Source organism: Erpetoichthys calabaricus, chromosome 13 (assembly GCF_900747795.2).
Source record: "Erpetoichthys calabaricus chromosome 13, fErpCal1.3, whole genome shotgun sequence".
Classification (NCBI taxonomy): domain Eukaryota; kingdom Metazoa; phylum Chordata; class Cladistia; order Polypteriformes; family Polypteridae; genus Erpetoichthys; species Erpetoichthys calabaricus.
In genome coordinates, this window is record NC_041406.2 from 21063568 (window position 1) to 21080566 (window position 16999).

General features: G+C 36.8%; 1 protein-coding gene across 6 annotated transcripts in view; it reads left to right on the plus strand.

Annotated features, from left to right (window-relative positions):
* Nucleotides 1-16999, plus strand: part of LOC114664026 (regulation of nuclear pre-mRNA domain-containing protein 1A-like) — a 75333-nt gene that overhangs the window by 38622 nt on the left and 19712 nt on the right. Inside the window, exons 5-7 of one of the 6 annotated variants that reach the window (XM_051935670.1) lie at nt 2552-2678; nt 6044-6219; nt 14580-15634. In XM_051935670.1, the coding sequence (XP_051791630.1) occupies nt 2552-2678; nt 6044-6219; nt 14580-14612 (336 nt within the window). In that variant the 3' untranslated portion in view covers nt 14613-15634. Of the gene's footprint in view, nt 1-2551; nt 2679-6043; nt 6220-14579; nt 15635-16999 lie in introns of those variants that run through there. The other 5 variants (XM_028817997.2, XM_051935672.1, XM_051935671.1 and 2 more) reach the window with 5 other exon arrangements.

Sequence of the window (16999 nt, forward strand, 5' to 3'; positions counted from 1 at the left end):
AGAGAAGAGTGACTAGGCTCATTCCATGGCCACAGGGGATGAATTATGAAGAAATATTAAAAGAGCTGAGCCTTTTCAGTTTAAGCAAAAGAAGATTAAGAGGTGGCATGATTAAAATTATCAAAGGAATTAGTCCAGTGGATCGAGACTGTTATTTTAAAATGAGTTCATCAAGAACATGGGGGACATAGTTGGAAACTTGTTAAGGGTAAATTTTGCACAAACATTAGGCAATTCTTTTTTATACAGAGAACCATAGACACTTGGAATAAGCTACCAAGTACCTTGGTAGACAGTAACACTTTAGGGATTTTCAAAACTCGACTTGATATTTTTTGGTTTTTTTTTTAGAAGAATTAAGTGGATAGGACTGGCGAGCTTTGTTGAGCTGACTGGCCTGTTCACATCTAGATTGTTCTAATGTCCTAAAAAAAATTTGCACATGTTGTTGTATTGGTGATGCCTCTCTCCAGTGCCTTCTGACATTTTATCAGTTTTTGGTATTTAGTATTATCATCTTTATTAAAAGTCAGTGTTCATAGTGGCTATGGCACTGAACGTTTAAACCACAAGGCTACCTGGCTCAGTCACCATCTCCAACTCATTTTGGTGGCCCCAGCTGCAAGCTGCTTCAGTTGTTAGAATGCTTGTACATAAATTGTTGTAAACAAGTATCCTAATCATGCAGATCAAATTTGTCTTTCCAGATGTAGAATAATATAAACTTCTGCATATACACTGGTCACCATGTTTACGTCTGTGAAAGTGAAAGCGCTAGAGAAAAAGCAGTGACTTCAATTGCTTGTTACCTCTTTTTTTGTAACATTTAAACAACCCCCTGATTTAGATGATTCACTAATATGATTTAATGTTCTGCTTCCAGACAACTTCCAGAATATCAAATATTATCAGAGAACCATGAACAAATGGAATACGTTACCAGTTAGTATGGTAGACAGTAGGACTAAGGGACCTTCAGAACTTGATTTGATGTTATTTTGGAGTAATTAGGTGGATAGGACTGGTGAGCTTTTTTTGAGTTGACTGGTCTGTTCTTGTCTTTATGTTATGATCTTTCTGCCAGCTTCCTGTAACTTGTTAAATCCTTAGTTTTTGCAGTTATACTGTCTGTCTCTCTAACATTGAAGCCATACTTAATTATAGTATAACCTTTAAATCCCATATTTTTCTAGATGTGTTGATTATCTACAAAACATCAGCGGAGTCTGACTTCCTTCATAAATATTAAACCTGGAGTACTTTGGTGTGCTTGTATGATTTGTAATTTGGACTGCTACTAAAAATGTGGTTCATTTGGTTCAGTTACAGCCTAATAAAAAATCCAAAAGATTATTGATAGCTTTCACTTAACAAGAGGGGCATGCTTGAAATCATAATTTAAATGTTTATCTAGCAAAAATATTCAATTGACATTTTAGTCTTTAAACAAGTTTGTATCATTTCAGTTCTGTGGCATTTTGGACGTGAATTCATTATCTAATTTAAATCCCAGAGTAGTCGTGAATGGTTTTTTTCATTATTTTTTTTTTTGCTCACTCTTTTACATAATTGTCAAGACTCCACCTAATCAAAAAAAGTAATTGCCTCTTTACTCAGTTGATATTTTACTACCAGAGTGGCACATCTCAAGTTTCTTATGGTAGTAACTCAGTTTATTTTTTATTCTGTCAGAAACCACTAAATATTTCTAAGTCAACATTCTAAACTAAGGGAGAACCAAAACTCAGAAAAGTAGTATCGTCAAACTAGACTACAAAAAGTCCTACGACTCTCATATACTGAGGTTTTCTTTGCTCTCGAATACTAGATATTGCTTTGACCTCAAAACATTCTACTTCATTTCTTTTCCCCTGTATATTAAGCTCCTTGCTGCTAAGCACAATCACTTTGTTTTTATATTTTAGTTCTAAATTTGCTTAAAATGGGTTATTTACAAATTTCTTTTTGTAGCAAAGGTCAGATAAGGATGCTCTTTCCTCTAAATTGTTACATAGGAATTGTACATTTGGTGTCACAGACATTATTACAATGTAGGGAGAATGGCAATAACTTTATCTGGTTCTTCCCAGTTCTATAGTGTGGTGTGTGGCACACAAAGTCAAGATGCATTATGCAGTTGAAAGAAAACATCTGAAAGTAGTGTATTGTTTTGGTATCTATAATAGAAGGAAATAGCAAAGATTGAAAAGGATAGTCATGAGAATAACTGAAGTGTTTATTTTTCTTTTAAACAAGATGTTATGAGTCATGAGCGAATATTTAAACTTAACACAGACACATTAGAAGAAAGTGTGTTAGCCGTATGTCTTGTGCAAGCCTACATGGTCCTAGACTGTGGCTATTTAACAGGATATTTTGTGAAGTAGTTCAGTATTTTGCGGAATGGTTTGGCCTTTGCAGATATTGTTTTATTCCACATGTACTACATAACCCTAGTTTAAAGCAGTTTTTACAAAATCTATTAAATGCATCGCTTTTCTTGGCTTAAGTCATTGTTTTTATGTTGCGTTTTTTTCTTTCCCTCTGTTAGACTATGGAACTCATTAAAGCATTACAGGAATTAGAAAATGCTGCTTCAGGCGATGCTGCCGTTCGACACAGGATTTCTGCTTTGCCATTGGAGGTTCAGGATGTTTCCTTATTAGGCAGAATAACAGGTATGGCATGTATTGTGAAATTTATCAAAATGTTTATTTGCATAATAGCTAATTCCTTTTATACTTTTACAAAAATTAAGTTGCCTTTGTGTTATATTGAAATTGAATTTGTGTTGAGGATGATTAGAATGTTTTCAATTGATGAGCTGTGTCTCTAAATCATAACCCGCCTCTTCTTCTTTCGGCTGCTCCCGTTATAGGTTGCCACAGCGGATCATCTTCTTCCATATCTTTCTGTCATCTGCATCCTGTTCTGTTACACCATCACCTGCATGTCCTCTCTCCCCACATCCATAATCCTTCGCTTAGGCCTTCCTCTTTTCCTCTTCCCTGGCAGCTTTCTCCTTAGTATCCTTCTCCCAATATACCCAGCATCTCTCCTCTGCACATGTCCAAACCAACGCAATCTCACCTCTCTGACTTTGTCTCCTAACCGTCCAACTTGAGCTGACCCTCGAATGTACTCATGTCTAATCCTATCCATCCTCGTCACTCCCAGTACAAATCTTAGAGCTGGAGGTAGCAGAGTTAAAGATGCTGACTCCTGATTTCTGGTCAGTGCCACCGTCTCCAACCCAAGGTGGTCTCACTACCGTCCTGTAGACCTTCCCTTTCACTCTTGCTGATACCCATCTGTCACAAATCACTCCTGACACTCTTCTCCACCCATTCTACCCTGCCTGCACCTTCTTTTTCACTTCTCTTCCACAATTCCTATTACTCTGTACTGTTGATCCCAAGTATTTAAACTCATCCTCCTTCGCCAACTCTACTCCCTGCATCCTCCCCATCCCCCTGACCTCCCTCTCATTTACACACATGTATTCTGTCTTGTTCCTACTGACCTTCATTCCTTTCCTCTGTAGAGCATATCTCCACCTCTCCAGGGTCTCCTCAACCTGCTCCCTACTATTGCTACAGATCACAATGTCATCAGCAAACATCATAGTCCACGGGGACTTCTGGCTAATCTCGTCTGTCAACCTGTCCATCACCATTGCAAATAAGAAAAGGCTCAGAGCCAATCCCTGATGTAATCCCACCTCCACGTTGAATGCATCTTTTGCTCCTTTCGCAGGACCTCACCACTGTCACACTTCACTCGTACATATCCTGTACAACTCTTACGTACTTCTCTGCCACTCCTGACTTCCTCATACAATACCACAGTTCCTCTTGAGGCGCCCTGTCATATGCTTTCTCCATGTCCACAAAGATGCAATGCAACTCCTTCTGGCCTTCTCTAAACCTCTTCATCAACATTCTCAGAGCAGATATTGCATCTGTGGTGCTCTTTCTTGGCATGAAACCATACTGCTGCTCACTAATCATCACCTCACTTCTTAACCTAGCTTCCACTACTCTTTCCCATAACTTCATGCTGTGGCTCATCAGTTTTATTCCCCTATAGTTACTGCAGTCCTGCACATCCCCCTTATTCAGCTCCGTGTATGATTTATTGTATCAGTATGCTGCTGCTGAAGAATGTGAATTTCCCATTGGGATTAATAAAGTATCTATCTATCTATCTATCTATCTATCTATCTATCTATCTATCTATCTATCTATTCTTAAATATCGGCACTAGTACACTTCTTCTCCACTCCTCAGGCATCCTCTCCCTTTCCAAGATTCCATTAAACAATCTGGTTAAAAACTCCACTGCCATCTCTCCTAAACACCTCCATGCTTCCATAGGTATGTCATCTGGACCAACGGCCGTTCCATTTTTCATCCTTTTCATGGCTGTCCTTACTTCCTCCGTGCTAATCCGTTGCACTTCCTCATTCACTATCTCCACATCATCCAACCTCTTCTCTCTCTCATTCTCTTCATTCATCAGCCTCTCAAAGTACTCTTTCCATCTGCTCAACACTCTCCTCGCTTATGAGTGCGTTTACATCTTTACCCTTTATCACCCTAACCTGCTGCACATCTTTCCCAGCTCAGTCCCTCTGTCTAACCAATTGGTACAATTCTGCATCTCTGACTATCCCACTTCTTCTTTGCCATCCTCCTCCTCTGTATACTCTCCTGTATTTCCTCATTCCACCACCAGGTTTCCTTTTCCTCCTTCCTCTTTCCAGATGTCACGCCAAGCACCCTTCTTGCTGTCACCCTTAATACATCTGCTGTATTTTCCCAACTGTCTGGTAACTCTTCACTGCCACCCAGTGCCTGTCTCACCTCCTCCCTAAACTCAACCTTGCAGTCTTCCTTTTTCAACTTCCACCATTAGATCTTTGGCTCTGCCCTCACTCTCTTCCTCTTCTTGATCTCCAACATCATCTTACAGACCACCATCCTATGCTGCTTAACTACACTTTCCCCTGCCACCACTTTGCAGTCTTCAATCTCCTTCAGATCAACTCTTCTGCATAGGATGTAATCTACCTGTGTGCAATGCATCTACAGCTACCACAGTTATTTTTCAGTTTTTGTTGCCTCAGTATACAGCTGGTTAGGCTAGTTGATGACATGAACTTTCGACAAATATTGCTTTGTTTTTAAAAATTAAGTTAGACTAATGAGAAAGGCATTATAAATTGAATTATAGAGATATTTCATATTACACTCATGCATTGCAGTTAGTATATTGTTTTAAGTTTGGTTATATGATTGGTTACTGTCAACTCTTGAGAAAATAGCTTCTTTATATTAGTGACTAGCCATCCCTCGCAGCTCCGCTCACCTAGTAGTGAAACAGGACAGCGAGGAGGGCCCTACCTGGCTCCCTACTCTTGACATCACACTTCCCCCTCCCCTTGGCCCGCAGCCTGTGTTTTGGTTTAGGGCAAATATATCACTCCTGCAAGTGAACTATGATTCTTAGTGTGATGAGAGAAGTTGCAGAATCAATGTTCAACAAATTATACATAAAAACCAATCTAAGTCCGTTAAGTAGTTCTCTTGTTCGGTAGTTAAGTAGAGGTAAGGAGTGCCTCGAGAACAGACACTGGACAGAGAGATATATATATATATATATATATATATATATATATATATATATATATATATATATATATATATAATAGAGGGAGAGAGAGATCACATTTTAAATAAATAAACCATTTAATATAGAATGTTGGGGTGTTTGAATTACATTTTGCGATTACACCTACATCTAAGAATCTATTAGGCAATAAAACATACTCCATTTCAATATCATTTCAATCCCCCACCCCCCCAAAGTTACAAGGGTTGTAACTTAACTAATTTTAACATTTTATTGAATTCTAAAGCTATAATATTTATTTGGAACAATTTTATCTTAATGTTTCACCACCTAACACTCTCTCTGTCTGTGTCTGTTTTTTTTTCTCTCTCTCTCTCTCTCTCTATCATTTTTATTTATTATTTTCTAGATAAAGATTCTGGTGACAGGTTATCCAGAATGGTAGATGATGCTTGTATGCTTCTTGCAGACTATAGTGGTCGACTGGCTGCCGAGATAGACGATCGGAAACAGTTGACACGCATGCTTACTGATTTTCTGCGGGCTCAAAAAGAAATTTTAACAGAAAAAGAACAGAAACTAGAAGTGCGTAAATATAACTTTCTTTTTTATATTTACTTTTTCACTGAACATAATGGGGAAGTGAGGAATGGTTTTCAATGGTGGTATAGTTTATAAGGATGGCAAAATATAATAAATATGTATAGTATCAGTCAAATTATTTTGACTTGAGCCACATACAAATTAAGTTTGCTTTTATGAAAGTTCACATACACAGCCTATAGATGAAAACTTAGGAGTCCTTTGCATGTTTCTGTTTGAAGTATTGTAATTGTCTGCACTAAACTCTTTTATGAATCCATGACAATATCCCATTGCATAAATAAATTGCTGGACATGAAAAATATGTTCAATTTCCCATGCAGCTTGTTAACCCAAGGGATTACTTAAAGTGCAGTTGCCACATAGACCCAGCGTTTAACATTTGGTTACAATTAGAAAATGTATCTTTTACCTATTTCAGTATGTCACCAAGGAGAACAGCCTCTGGCATGTTAGAACAAAGAAAGCAAAGATAGCTGGCAAGTCAAATCTATAACTTGAAAATATGAGTAATTTCTGACAACTCAGACAATGGCAACTGTGAAGCAATCTGGTACCATTCAGCGGATCACAACAGCAGTCATTTTAAGAGTTAAATTACTTCACAGTTCCTGCATATTATTGCATATCACTTTAGTATAAATGTACCATATAATACCACACTTAAGATGCATCTTAAAAGTCCAAACCCACAACCATCAAAGGGTAAGTCTTTTCACCTTATTATCACTACTACTTATGTGATAATATATTATACAACATTTCATTACTGGAATTGGACTATTAGATACTACTAAATTTATGGTTGTGACATAAAAAACATTTACTTTTATTGCTGCATATGGAGTGCTCTCAGTAGATTTTTCTTGATTATGAAACAGCAAATATGCAGACAAAAAGAATGCTGAAAAATGCATTTGGTTCTTGCTGCTCTACTGTTGTGGCTTGGTAAATTTTATCTGCTGTGCAACTGAATGGGACATTAAGCAAACACATAATGGCAAGGCAGCTATAGTGTGTATAGTATAGTGATTTTTAAAATGATCATACCTGAGAACTGAATCTTCAGCAAAGAGCAATTTTAGTGATTTAATACCATTACATAAAGACAATACCTGTTGAATTAATATCTAGAAATAATTTTTACTTGTATGTACAATATAAGAAGAGACAGGAAATGCTTTGGGCAGATATGTAGCCAGAATAAACAAAGATCATATTTTAACATGTAGATGATGTACTGATACTATAGAACAGGGGTCCTCAATCACAGTCCTGGAGGGCCGCAGTGGCTGCAGGTTTTTGTTCTAACCCAGTTGCTTAATTAGAAAGCAATTCTTGCCAATAATTTAATTTCATGGCATGTTAGTGTTTTAACTCTGCCATGTCAAGTCATTTTCATATCCTAGATTTTCTTCCCCTTTCTAAGGATATCATCCAAATGATTTGAAGGCTAAAATGGATGAGTAGTTTTCAGTCCTTCACTTTTTTCTCCTCACTTTCCTTCCAGGTATTTAATTAAACCCAATAGTGCATGATAAATACACACAGGTGGAAATGGTAACAAGTTAAATGGAGAAATGCTGGTCTCTTTTGTTATTTGCATGTTTTTGCTAATTAGGAGCAATTAAAACCCGAGAATACAGCTGTTTAAGTCTAAAATAAGCAATAAGGGTTCAAAATCTTAACGAGTGAGACAACTAAAATGAAGGAGAAGTGTTACTTGAGCAATGAGTGCTCTGTATTAAGTAACTGGGTTGGAGCAAAAACCTGCAGCCACTGTTGCCCTCCAGGACCGTGATTGAGGACTCCTGCTATAGAAGAACCACCCTATTGTTTGGCAGGGGAAACGGAAGACTTTTATTAATTTAAAACCAAAAAACTTGCTACTATTGAGGTTTGCATATTGGTACTACATCTCCTCTAACTTGGGTTGCCACATTACCATTTATTATATACATAATATGCATTAAATACATACAGATTTAAACACTCTTAAGTTATAACCAATTACTATACTTTCTAGTTTGTCTCATAACTATGCAGATAGTTTAGCTGTTTCATCTCATTCTACACAAATTACTCGGTGTCCTTTTATAATCATAATCATATATATAATCCTGTACTTATTGTTTTTTAGGCTTTATAGTCTTGACTGAAAATGTTGTTGCTGGGCACAGGGCAATTTTAGGCATGACAACAATGGATTTTAGGATAATTTACCCTAGCAAACATACAAATAAAGTGCCAGATTTACATTTGCTTCGTGCAGTTTTGATAAACCACATATGCATTGAATTGATACATAATTCCATTTTGTTTTATAATATTTGAATACAACAGGTTCACTAACCTGTATGTTTATGTATGTTGTGAATTTCCCCTTGGGATTAGTAAAGTTATCTATCTCTCTTTATTTTATAGGGCATTTGTCCTTACACCACTTTACTGATGAAAATAATATTAATGTCAAACTTAGCAATGTAGAGCTGCAATACATACAAACTTTCCCTTGGTTATTTGAATAATTACTTGCACCAACATTGATATCTTAACTATTTGCAATGTCCTGGGTGTTCAATGGAGTCATATTCTAGTGGCAAGCATTTTGAAAGTTCTCCTGGCATGCTCAAGCACCTACACTTCCAATCTGGTGGTCTGTACCTGTAACAGACCCCAGAGCATTGTGGGAAGGGATTGTTTCGAAGTTTCCATTTCTGTTCTGCGTATTAACTTAAAGTAGCCTATATATAATTATATATACAGTATTTGTTGTAGCAGCCCAAATAGACATGCAAACTACATGTAGATACCTTGTCAAATTAATTTTTGAACAGGTTTATGTGAAAATGCACACAAATGTTATCCCCTTTCTTTATAATTTACTATGTGTGAGTATACTGCTTGCACGTTTTGTTGTCAATTATGCATTCAAGTTTTTGGGGGTTTTTTTTAGCTGCCTTATTAGTGGTTTTTGTAGACAGCATTTTAGATGCAGCTAATGCTTGGATAGGTTATAGTTTTTGGAACCTAAAATTTCTACCTCTAGAGTTTGCAGCTGATTTTATTGTCTTTGTTTCATCTCTCGTTCAGACTGTGATCTTCACCACTTGTAGGAACAGTTCAGTTACACTGCTGAATTGACAGATTGAGAAGAACCAGTTGAGCTTGTTTAAGCATGTACTTAGTACATCCACTTGTACTATTTAAAATATTTGTCTGTTCCAGTCTTATTGAACAACACCATAAAATCCAATCCAACAGGTAATAATTTTGGATGCCAAATCTACTTCCATTGGGCAATTTTTTTGTAAAAAGACCATATGTATTTGATTTCTGTAACAAGTCTGTTTTAATCATCCATCTATTAACTCTTCCTGATTTCATTCATTCTGGAATGCAGGAGACCGAGAGTATCCTGAAAATATCAATTACCAAGCACTACAAAACCCTTTTCCCGACACACTTAATGTTTCGGTTCAAATGTTACCATTTAACTGAGCATATATCTTTAAGATGTGGAAGGAAGTATCCTTGGGGTGATTAGGGGGAGGACTTTCTTGGTCACAAGGAGCATGTGGATCTGTATATGGTGACTGATCCCAGCACCGAGACCCAGTTTTGTGTTCAACTTTGTCATTCTGTTTTTAGACCTGGTTATGGTAAAGCAATACTTGCCTTACCTACATTTGGCTGGCAGTGTGTTTTTTTATTGGTGGTAGTAGCAGCAATATGCATGTTTTGGTGTTTCATTGAGGACGGTTGACCAAAAAAATCATGAACTTAAGACCATTAGTAGTTTATTCATCTCATTCTTACATAACCGATCTGATTAAATTGAGAGAGTCTTATAACAGATATTTGAATTAAATTGCTTTAGCTACATTCCTGGGACATAAAAAACATATTTAATCTGCCATTTAAGGTTTTTTTTTCTACTAAGTTAACCATGCAACTGTAATTGTAAATGTTGCCTTGTTTGTGGCTTTTAGTTAGCCATCTTAAACATAAGCAGTACCTTTTGGCCTGGCATTACATCTAGCTTCATGACAATATTGTAAATGGGTACAGTACAGCAAATGTTGTTCTTGGAATTTCAGGAGCTATATATTTTTTGTTACTTCGAGCCAAATAGATATACGTATAATTAGTGATTATTAATTCTAGATTGATATAGGCATGCTGCATTCAGATTTATTATGAAGCAATTTTGTTTGCCCTGAAGAAAGTTGTAGAAAAGACCAAAACCTCTCTCGGATCCATGCAACAGACATGGCTCCAATGAGATGTACAGCAAGTAATTCAGATGTGTCCCCAGCATTATGAGATCATATGATGTTCAGACAGTTAGTTGCCCAGGGAAAATGTTTGACACCATCAGTTTGGTAGTGCTCTGCCATTCCAACTTACCAGTTATGTAATGCTGTTACTGAAAGCTTTTCTCGGACTTGTGAATTGTACGTTAAAATTGCCTGATACATAGCATGATACATCTAGCAGTTTATATTGTTGTGCCGAAAATGTGTTCCTTATAACCTACTGTCTATTATGAAAAATGGTTCTAAAATAAATTATTTAATGATATACTCTTTAACAGATTCAAAAATGAGCATGACAATCTGCTTGACTGTGCTAGCCTCAACATAGTAATCTAGTGTGTACCCCTTACAGCCATCTCTATCTAACCTTCTAAATTTTTCTAAGAGGAATTTAAACTGTCTCTGGATGCTGATGATGATCTAATGATCTATTTATGCACCATCCAGTGCTACATTTGTGCTTTTCAGAAAGGCTGCTTTAGCTTCTGTAAAAATAAAGAACCTCTTAGTGTTGCATTCATGTTGCACATGGATAGTTGACAGGAATTAATCGTCTATCATACAGTCATGTAAAAAAGCAGGCATACCCCATGAAATGTTTTCTTTTTTGACATATGTGAACATATCAAGATTTGCTCTTCATTTTTTAACAATATATATAGATAAAGATGATGACATAGCAAGCATCATGTCAAATTTACAACATTACACTACCTCAAATACTTCAAATTTGGTACACCAGATCAGGTGCAAATGATTAGAACATCATTAGAGAGGGTCTTGTCTGAACCTATCTTATGTTAATCTCAGACAATTAGTTTGCTTTCCTGTTTGTTGTTGAAGTGTGTTATCACCATGTCTAGATTGAAAGAGCTCCTTGAGGTCTTCATAAAGGCCGGCCCCATAGCAGAATGCAAGATGCTGAAAGAAGTCTGTAAGAATCTCAGAATTTTATCACATCTACAGGTAGTTCTTGCCACTTTGATGTCAAAGTGCATGAGTCTACCATTATTAAGTGGTTGCACAGATTATATCTACATATGAGACAAAACAGAGCAAGACCAAAAAGTTATTTGGCCACAGTACCAGAAGACTTTTTTGGTAAAAAAAAAAAAAAAGACAGCATCTGACCAGAAGACTTTGATGATAACTGTAAACCATGGCTGTGGAAATATTATGGCTTGAGGCCACTTTGCTGCATCAGGACAGGTCACCATCAGATTTCACTATGAAGTTTTAATTGTACCAGATGAGGGTGTTAGGTGTATGTAAATCTATCTGTCAGGAGATTTATGCCCAGCTGAAAATGTACCATGTAACATCACAATAACAATAAACATATCAGTAAATTCACCAATGGAATGCTTGAAAAGAAACAAATGGAAGGCTTTGGAATGACCAAGTCAAAACCTGAATCCCACTGAGATGCTGATGGGGTGAAGAATTGAAATAGTCTACACACGTAAGACATCCCTCAAACATTGTTCAGCTGAAACAATTTTGCCGTAAGGAAGGGGAAAAACGTTGTCCTAGTGGATGTCAGAGACTGACCAACAATTACAGGAAATACCTATATGAGGGAACAGTACAAGCTATTAGAGCCAAGAGAGGACTTAACTTTTTCCAAAGACAGAAATTAAATATTTGTTCATTTTTGATTGGATTAATTATTGCAACGACAAATTTAAATTGTATTTATTACATCACTGTTATCTAAAGATACTATTAAATGATGATAGAAAAATAAACATTTCATGGGGTGTATATATACTGCTCAAAAAAATTAAAGGAACCCTTATTAATCAGAGTATAACATCAAGTCAATGAAACTTCTGGGCTATTGATCTGGTCAGTTAAGTAGCAGAGGGGGCTGTTAATCATTTTCAGCTGGTTTGGTGTTAATGAAATTAGCAAAAAGTACACTAGAGGGGCAACAATGAGACGACCCCCAAAACAGGAATGGTTTAACAGGTGAAGGCCTCTGACATTTTTTCCCTCATCTGTTTTTTTCACTATTTTTGATTTGGCTACAGTCAGTGTCACTACTGGTGGCATGAGGCAATACCTGGACCCTACAGAGGTTGCACAGGTCGTCCAACTTCTCCAGGGTGGCACATCCATACGCGTCTCCCATTGCCAGAAGGTTTGATGTGTCTCCCAGTACAGTCTCAAGGGCATGGAGGAGATTCCAGGAGACAGGCAGTTACTCACGGAGAGCTGGACAGGGCCATAGAAGGTCCTTAACCCATCAGCAGGACCAGTGTCTGCTCCTTTTGGCAAGAAGGAACAGGGTGAGCACTGCCAGAGTCTTACAAAATGACTTCCACCAGGCCTCGTGTGAATGTCTCTGACCAAACAATCAGAAACAGACTTCCTGAGGGTGACCTAAGAGCCCAATGTCCTCTAATTGTTCCCTGTGCTCACTCCCCGGCACTGTGGAGCTTGATTGGCATTTGCCATAGGATACCAGAATTGGTAGGTCCATCACTGGTGTCCTGTGCTTTTGACAGATGAGAGCAGGTTCACCCTGAGCACATGTGACAGGTGTAAAAGGGTCTGGAGAAGCCGTGGAGAATGTTTTGCTACCTGTAACATCATTCAGCATGACTGGTTTGGTGGTGGGTCAGTAATGGTCTGGAGAGGCATAACCATGGAGGAATGCACAGACCTCTACAGGCTAGACAACGGCATCTTGACTGCCATTAGGTATTGGGATGAAATCCTTGGACTCATTATCAGACCCAGTGCTGGTGCAGTGGGTCCTGGGTTCCACCTGGTGCACGACAATGCCCAGCCTCATGTGGCGAGAGTATGCAGGCAGTTCCTGGAGGATGAAGGAATTGATAGCATTGACTGGCCCCCACGCTTGCCTGACCTAAATCCAATAGAACACTTCTGAGACATCAGGTTTCAGTCCATCCGGCGCTGCCAGGTTGCACCTCAGACTTTCCAGGAGCTCAGTGATGCCCTGGTCCAGAACTGGGAGGAGATCCCCAGGACACCATCCATCGTCTCATTAGGAGCATGCCCCAACCACCCCACGACGTTGTCAGGCATGCATACAAGCACGTGGGTGCCATACAAACTACTGTGTATGATTTGTAGATGCTGCAGTGAAATTTTGTCAAAATGGACTAGCTTGCCTGCTGCATCATTTCTTCACTTTGATTTTTGGGGTGTCTGAGTTCAGTCCTCTGTAGGTTGACAATTTTCATTTCCATCAAACAATGTACCATCCTTTCGTTCCGAACACTTTACCCAATCCATATCCATAGAGATATCCAGCATGATATTTTTTCCCATTGAGATCTGATGTGTTTTCAAAGTGTTTAATTTTTTTGAGCAGTTTTATTAATTTAACTAAAAACTAACTAGCTGACCCACAAATTGTTTTTTTTTAACATAGAGTATTTTAATGATTTAACCTAATGTTATCATTCAGAGAACTGAACTTGTCTAAAAGGGTAGCAATTTTTCAGCATGCTTAATTATCTAAGACAACATTAGCAAATGCCTGCCATTAATGATTAATTTGGCCAAAATTCCTTATACTATCCTGTATAGAGTATTAATGATGCATCCCTCAATGCTGCATTTCTTCTGTTTAAAAATGGTAAGCAGAAGTGCACCATGCTGTACATCTTCATTGTTAGCAAGTGCTTTGCTTACCCATTATCAGATTGTGATTCACCAAGCGCTTTATGCTGCCTCTGTACATGCACCTCTGTACATTGCTGAATAATCACACTTAGCAGTAGCTGGCTTTACCCTCCCTCATGTAGAATTTCTTTGAATCTTATTTATAATAGAGCATTATGCCATAACATTACTTAATTAGTATGTTTCCTATTGTTAATTTTATACTTTTTTTCTAATAACATGAGAAATAACCATTTATACCTTTACAGTTGATTTGCTATTAGCTAATTTATCCTAATGTCTCATCTGTCTAAAAGTGACTGTGCTTCAAATATAACTTATTCATTGTTTCAGATTCAAAAGTTGTTTTTTTTTTTAATCTAGTCATGCACAGAGACAATTGCTGTGGACCAATAACATCTGTAAACCACAAGAACATAAGAAACTTCATATTGGCTGTTGCACACATTCATGAGAGACACAATTACTAGAAGGCCCAATATTAATAGTGGGGATTTTAGAAGACTGTTTAATTAAATTAATTTGCTAGGTGTAATTACTAACATCTTCATTAAGTAGATAATCTTATGTAATCTCTGTCAAAATGTGCATTTAAATAATAGTTGTGTAGGACTTTACAGTGCTTACATAGTTATGCATCATCATTTTTAAAACCTGATTTTATTTTTGTGTGAAACCTAAAATGATTAATTAAAAACAGTTTAAAACAAAACTATCCCAAACCTCAGACCTTCTGAATTAACATTCAGCCATTTTGTATATTTGGGTGTTGGTTATTGAGAGCTTTTATTTGCTTTGTGTTCATATTGTCATACAGTGCTTATATAAATTGCCTAATGTACTGTATATTAGAACACTTGGACTATAAAAGTCTTTAAAGAATAAGATCATTTGTATAAATTCCTCTTTACCTTGAGAACAGTGGTAGAATTTTTTTAAAGTTTAAATTGTGCACAGTACTTTGGAAAATCAAACCAATATTTATCAATTTAATTGTACATCCTTTTTAATACAACAAACTACAAATTCAGAAGCTCTGTACGTTATAGATTTCAAGCACAGAAGTAGATGCCATTTCAAATATTCACCTTGCTTCATGAGTTTAGTTTTGCTTGTGTGGAGTGCCTTGAGATCATAAAACATCTTTAGTATATACTGCTAATGTATTTTGATTACAGTTTTAATCTGATTGATTAATGGATGTAATTAATAGTTAAAGAATATGTCTTCAAGTTTGTGCACACTCATCGGTAAGTACATAATTGTTAATATCTTTAAAGAGTTTAAATTGATATTAACTGTTTACTCTTGAGCTTTTGTTACAGGTAGACACGAGGACATGTCTTCAGATGTCTTCATCTTCTATTCAAGCCACCTTGTAAAAAAATACTAACAAATAAATAAAAATCAAAACAGTATTTTCTGGTGTGGTATTTTAAGTGACTGTTTAAGTGAGACATGTTAGTTGGGTTCATTGTTTTTATTTTATAGAATTTTTTTTTCTTTTAGTATGTGCATGTAATTGTAGTTTTTATATTCTGTGCTTTTACACTAAGTGATTTTTACATCAAGTTATGTAAATAGCCAAAAGTACATCTTAAGTTGTATATTATTTCACCTCATAGCTTGAGCTCTAATGTAGGACTGTACAGGTGGACCTGTAGCAACCTATAAGTGAGTTTTTTTTTTTTTTGTTTTTTTTAGCCCACACTCAACAATTACAATGAATATCTAGCAGCTCATTTCTTAGCAGGGTAAATCAAAAAGTGAGGGCAATGTGAAAATTATGTGGTAACTGCAATGGATAGAAACTAATGTGATACAACATGTTTGCAATGGCTATTGGGTAGTTCAAACACACACAGTGCAGTGCTCTGTTGTTAGTCTAGTTGAAGCCAGACTCAAATGAACATGGACATGTGAGTTGCATTTGTTTAGTCCTTGATATTTACTGTACTGCAAATAGTGGTAGAAAACTCAACACATCACTATTAATTAATAAGGCATCCTCCAGTTGTATCATTTGGAATTACACTTAGGGTTGCATCTTTCATCCTCAAGAAAGTCAACTTCTGTCTCGTTAACAAAGATGTGAATCATTGTTTCAAATATTCTAGTATTATTCAAGGAATATTTTAAGTCCAGACCTGTTGACTAAGTAACCCATGGCACATGAATCATTTCATTGTCCTGTATCGCATCATTCTGTAAACTGAACGACTGACACCGGAAAGAAATTACTTCTAGAGTGCAGAGAAGAAATGTTGCTCAATGGGATGCAAATATTAGGACACTCAAAATTACTAAGCAAAAATAAGCAATAAAGTTGTCTTTCTAAGGAAATGGGTATACAGAAAGTATTGTTGCCCCTTCACTCTTTTTCACATTTTCTTATCTTGCAGCCTTATGCTAAAATTGTTTACATTTATTTTTTACTCTTTATCCAGCAGCACTCAATAAACCAGTATTACAAAGCCAAAACAGGATTTTAGATTTTTTTGCAAATTAAGTTAAAAACTGAAATATCACACTGACACAAATTTTCAGATCCTTTAGTCAGTGCTCAAAGCCTCTTTCGTAATGATTACAGCCTGGGGTTTTCTTTGGTATGAAGTGACAAGCTTCGCACACTTGAATTTGGTTGGGGATTTTCTGCCATTATTAGCTTGGATGGTGGATGGCTATTTTCAGGTCCCTCTAGATCTTCAGTTGAGTTCAAGTCTGCTCTATGGCTAAGCCACTCAAGAATATTCCCAGAGTTGTCCCTAAGTTACACCTCTGTT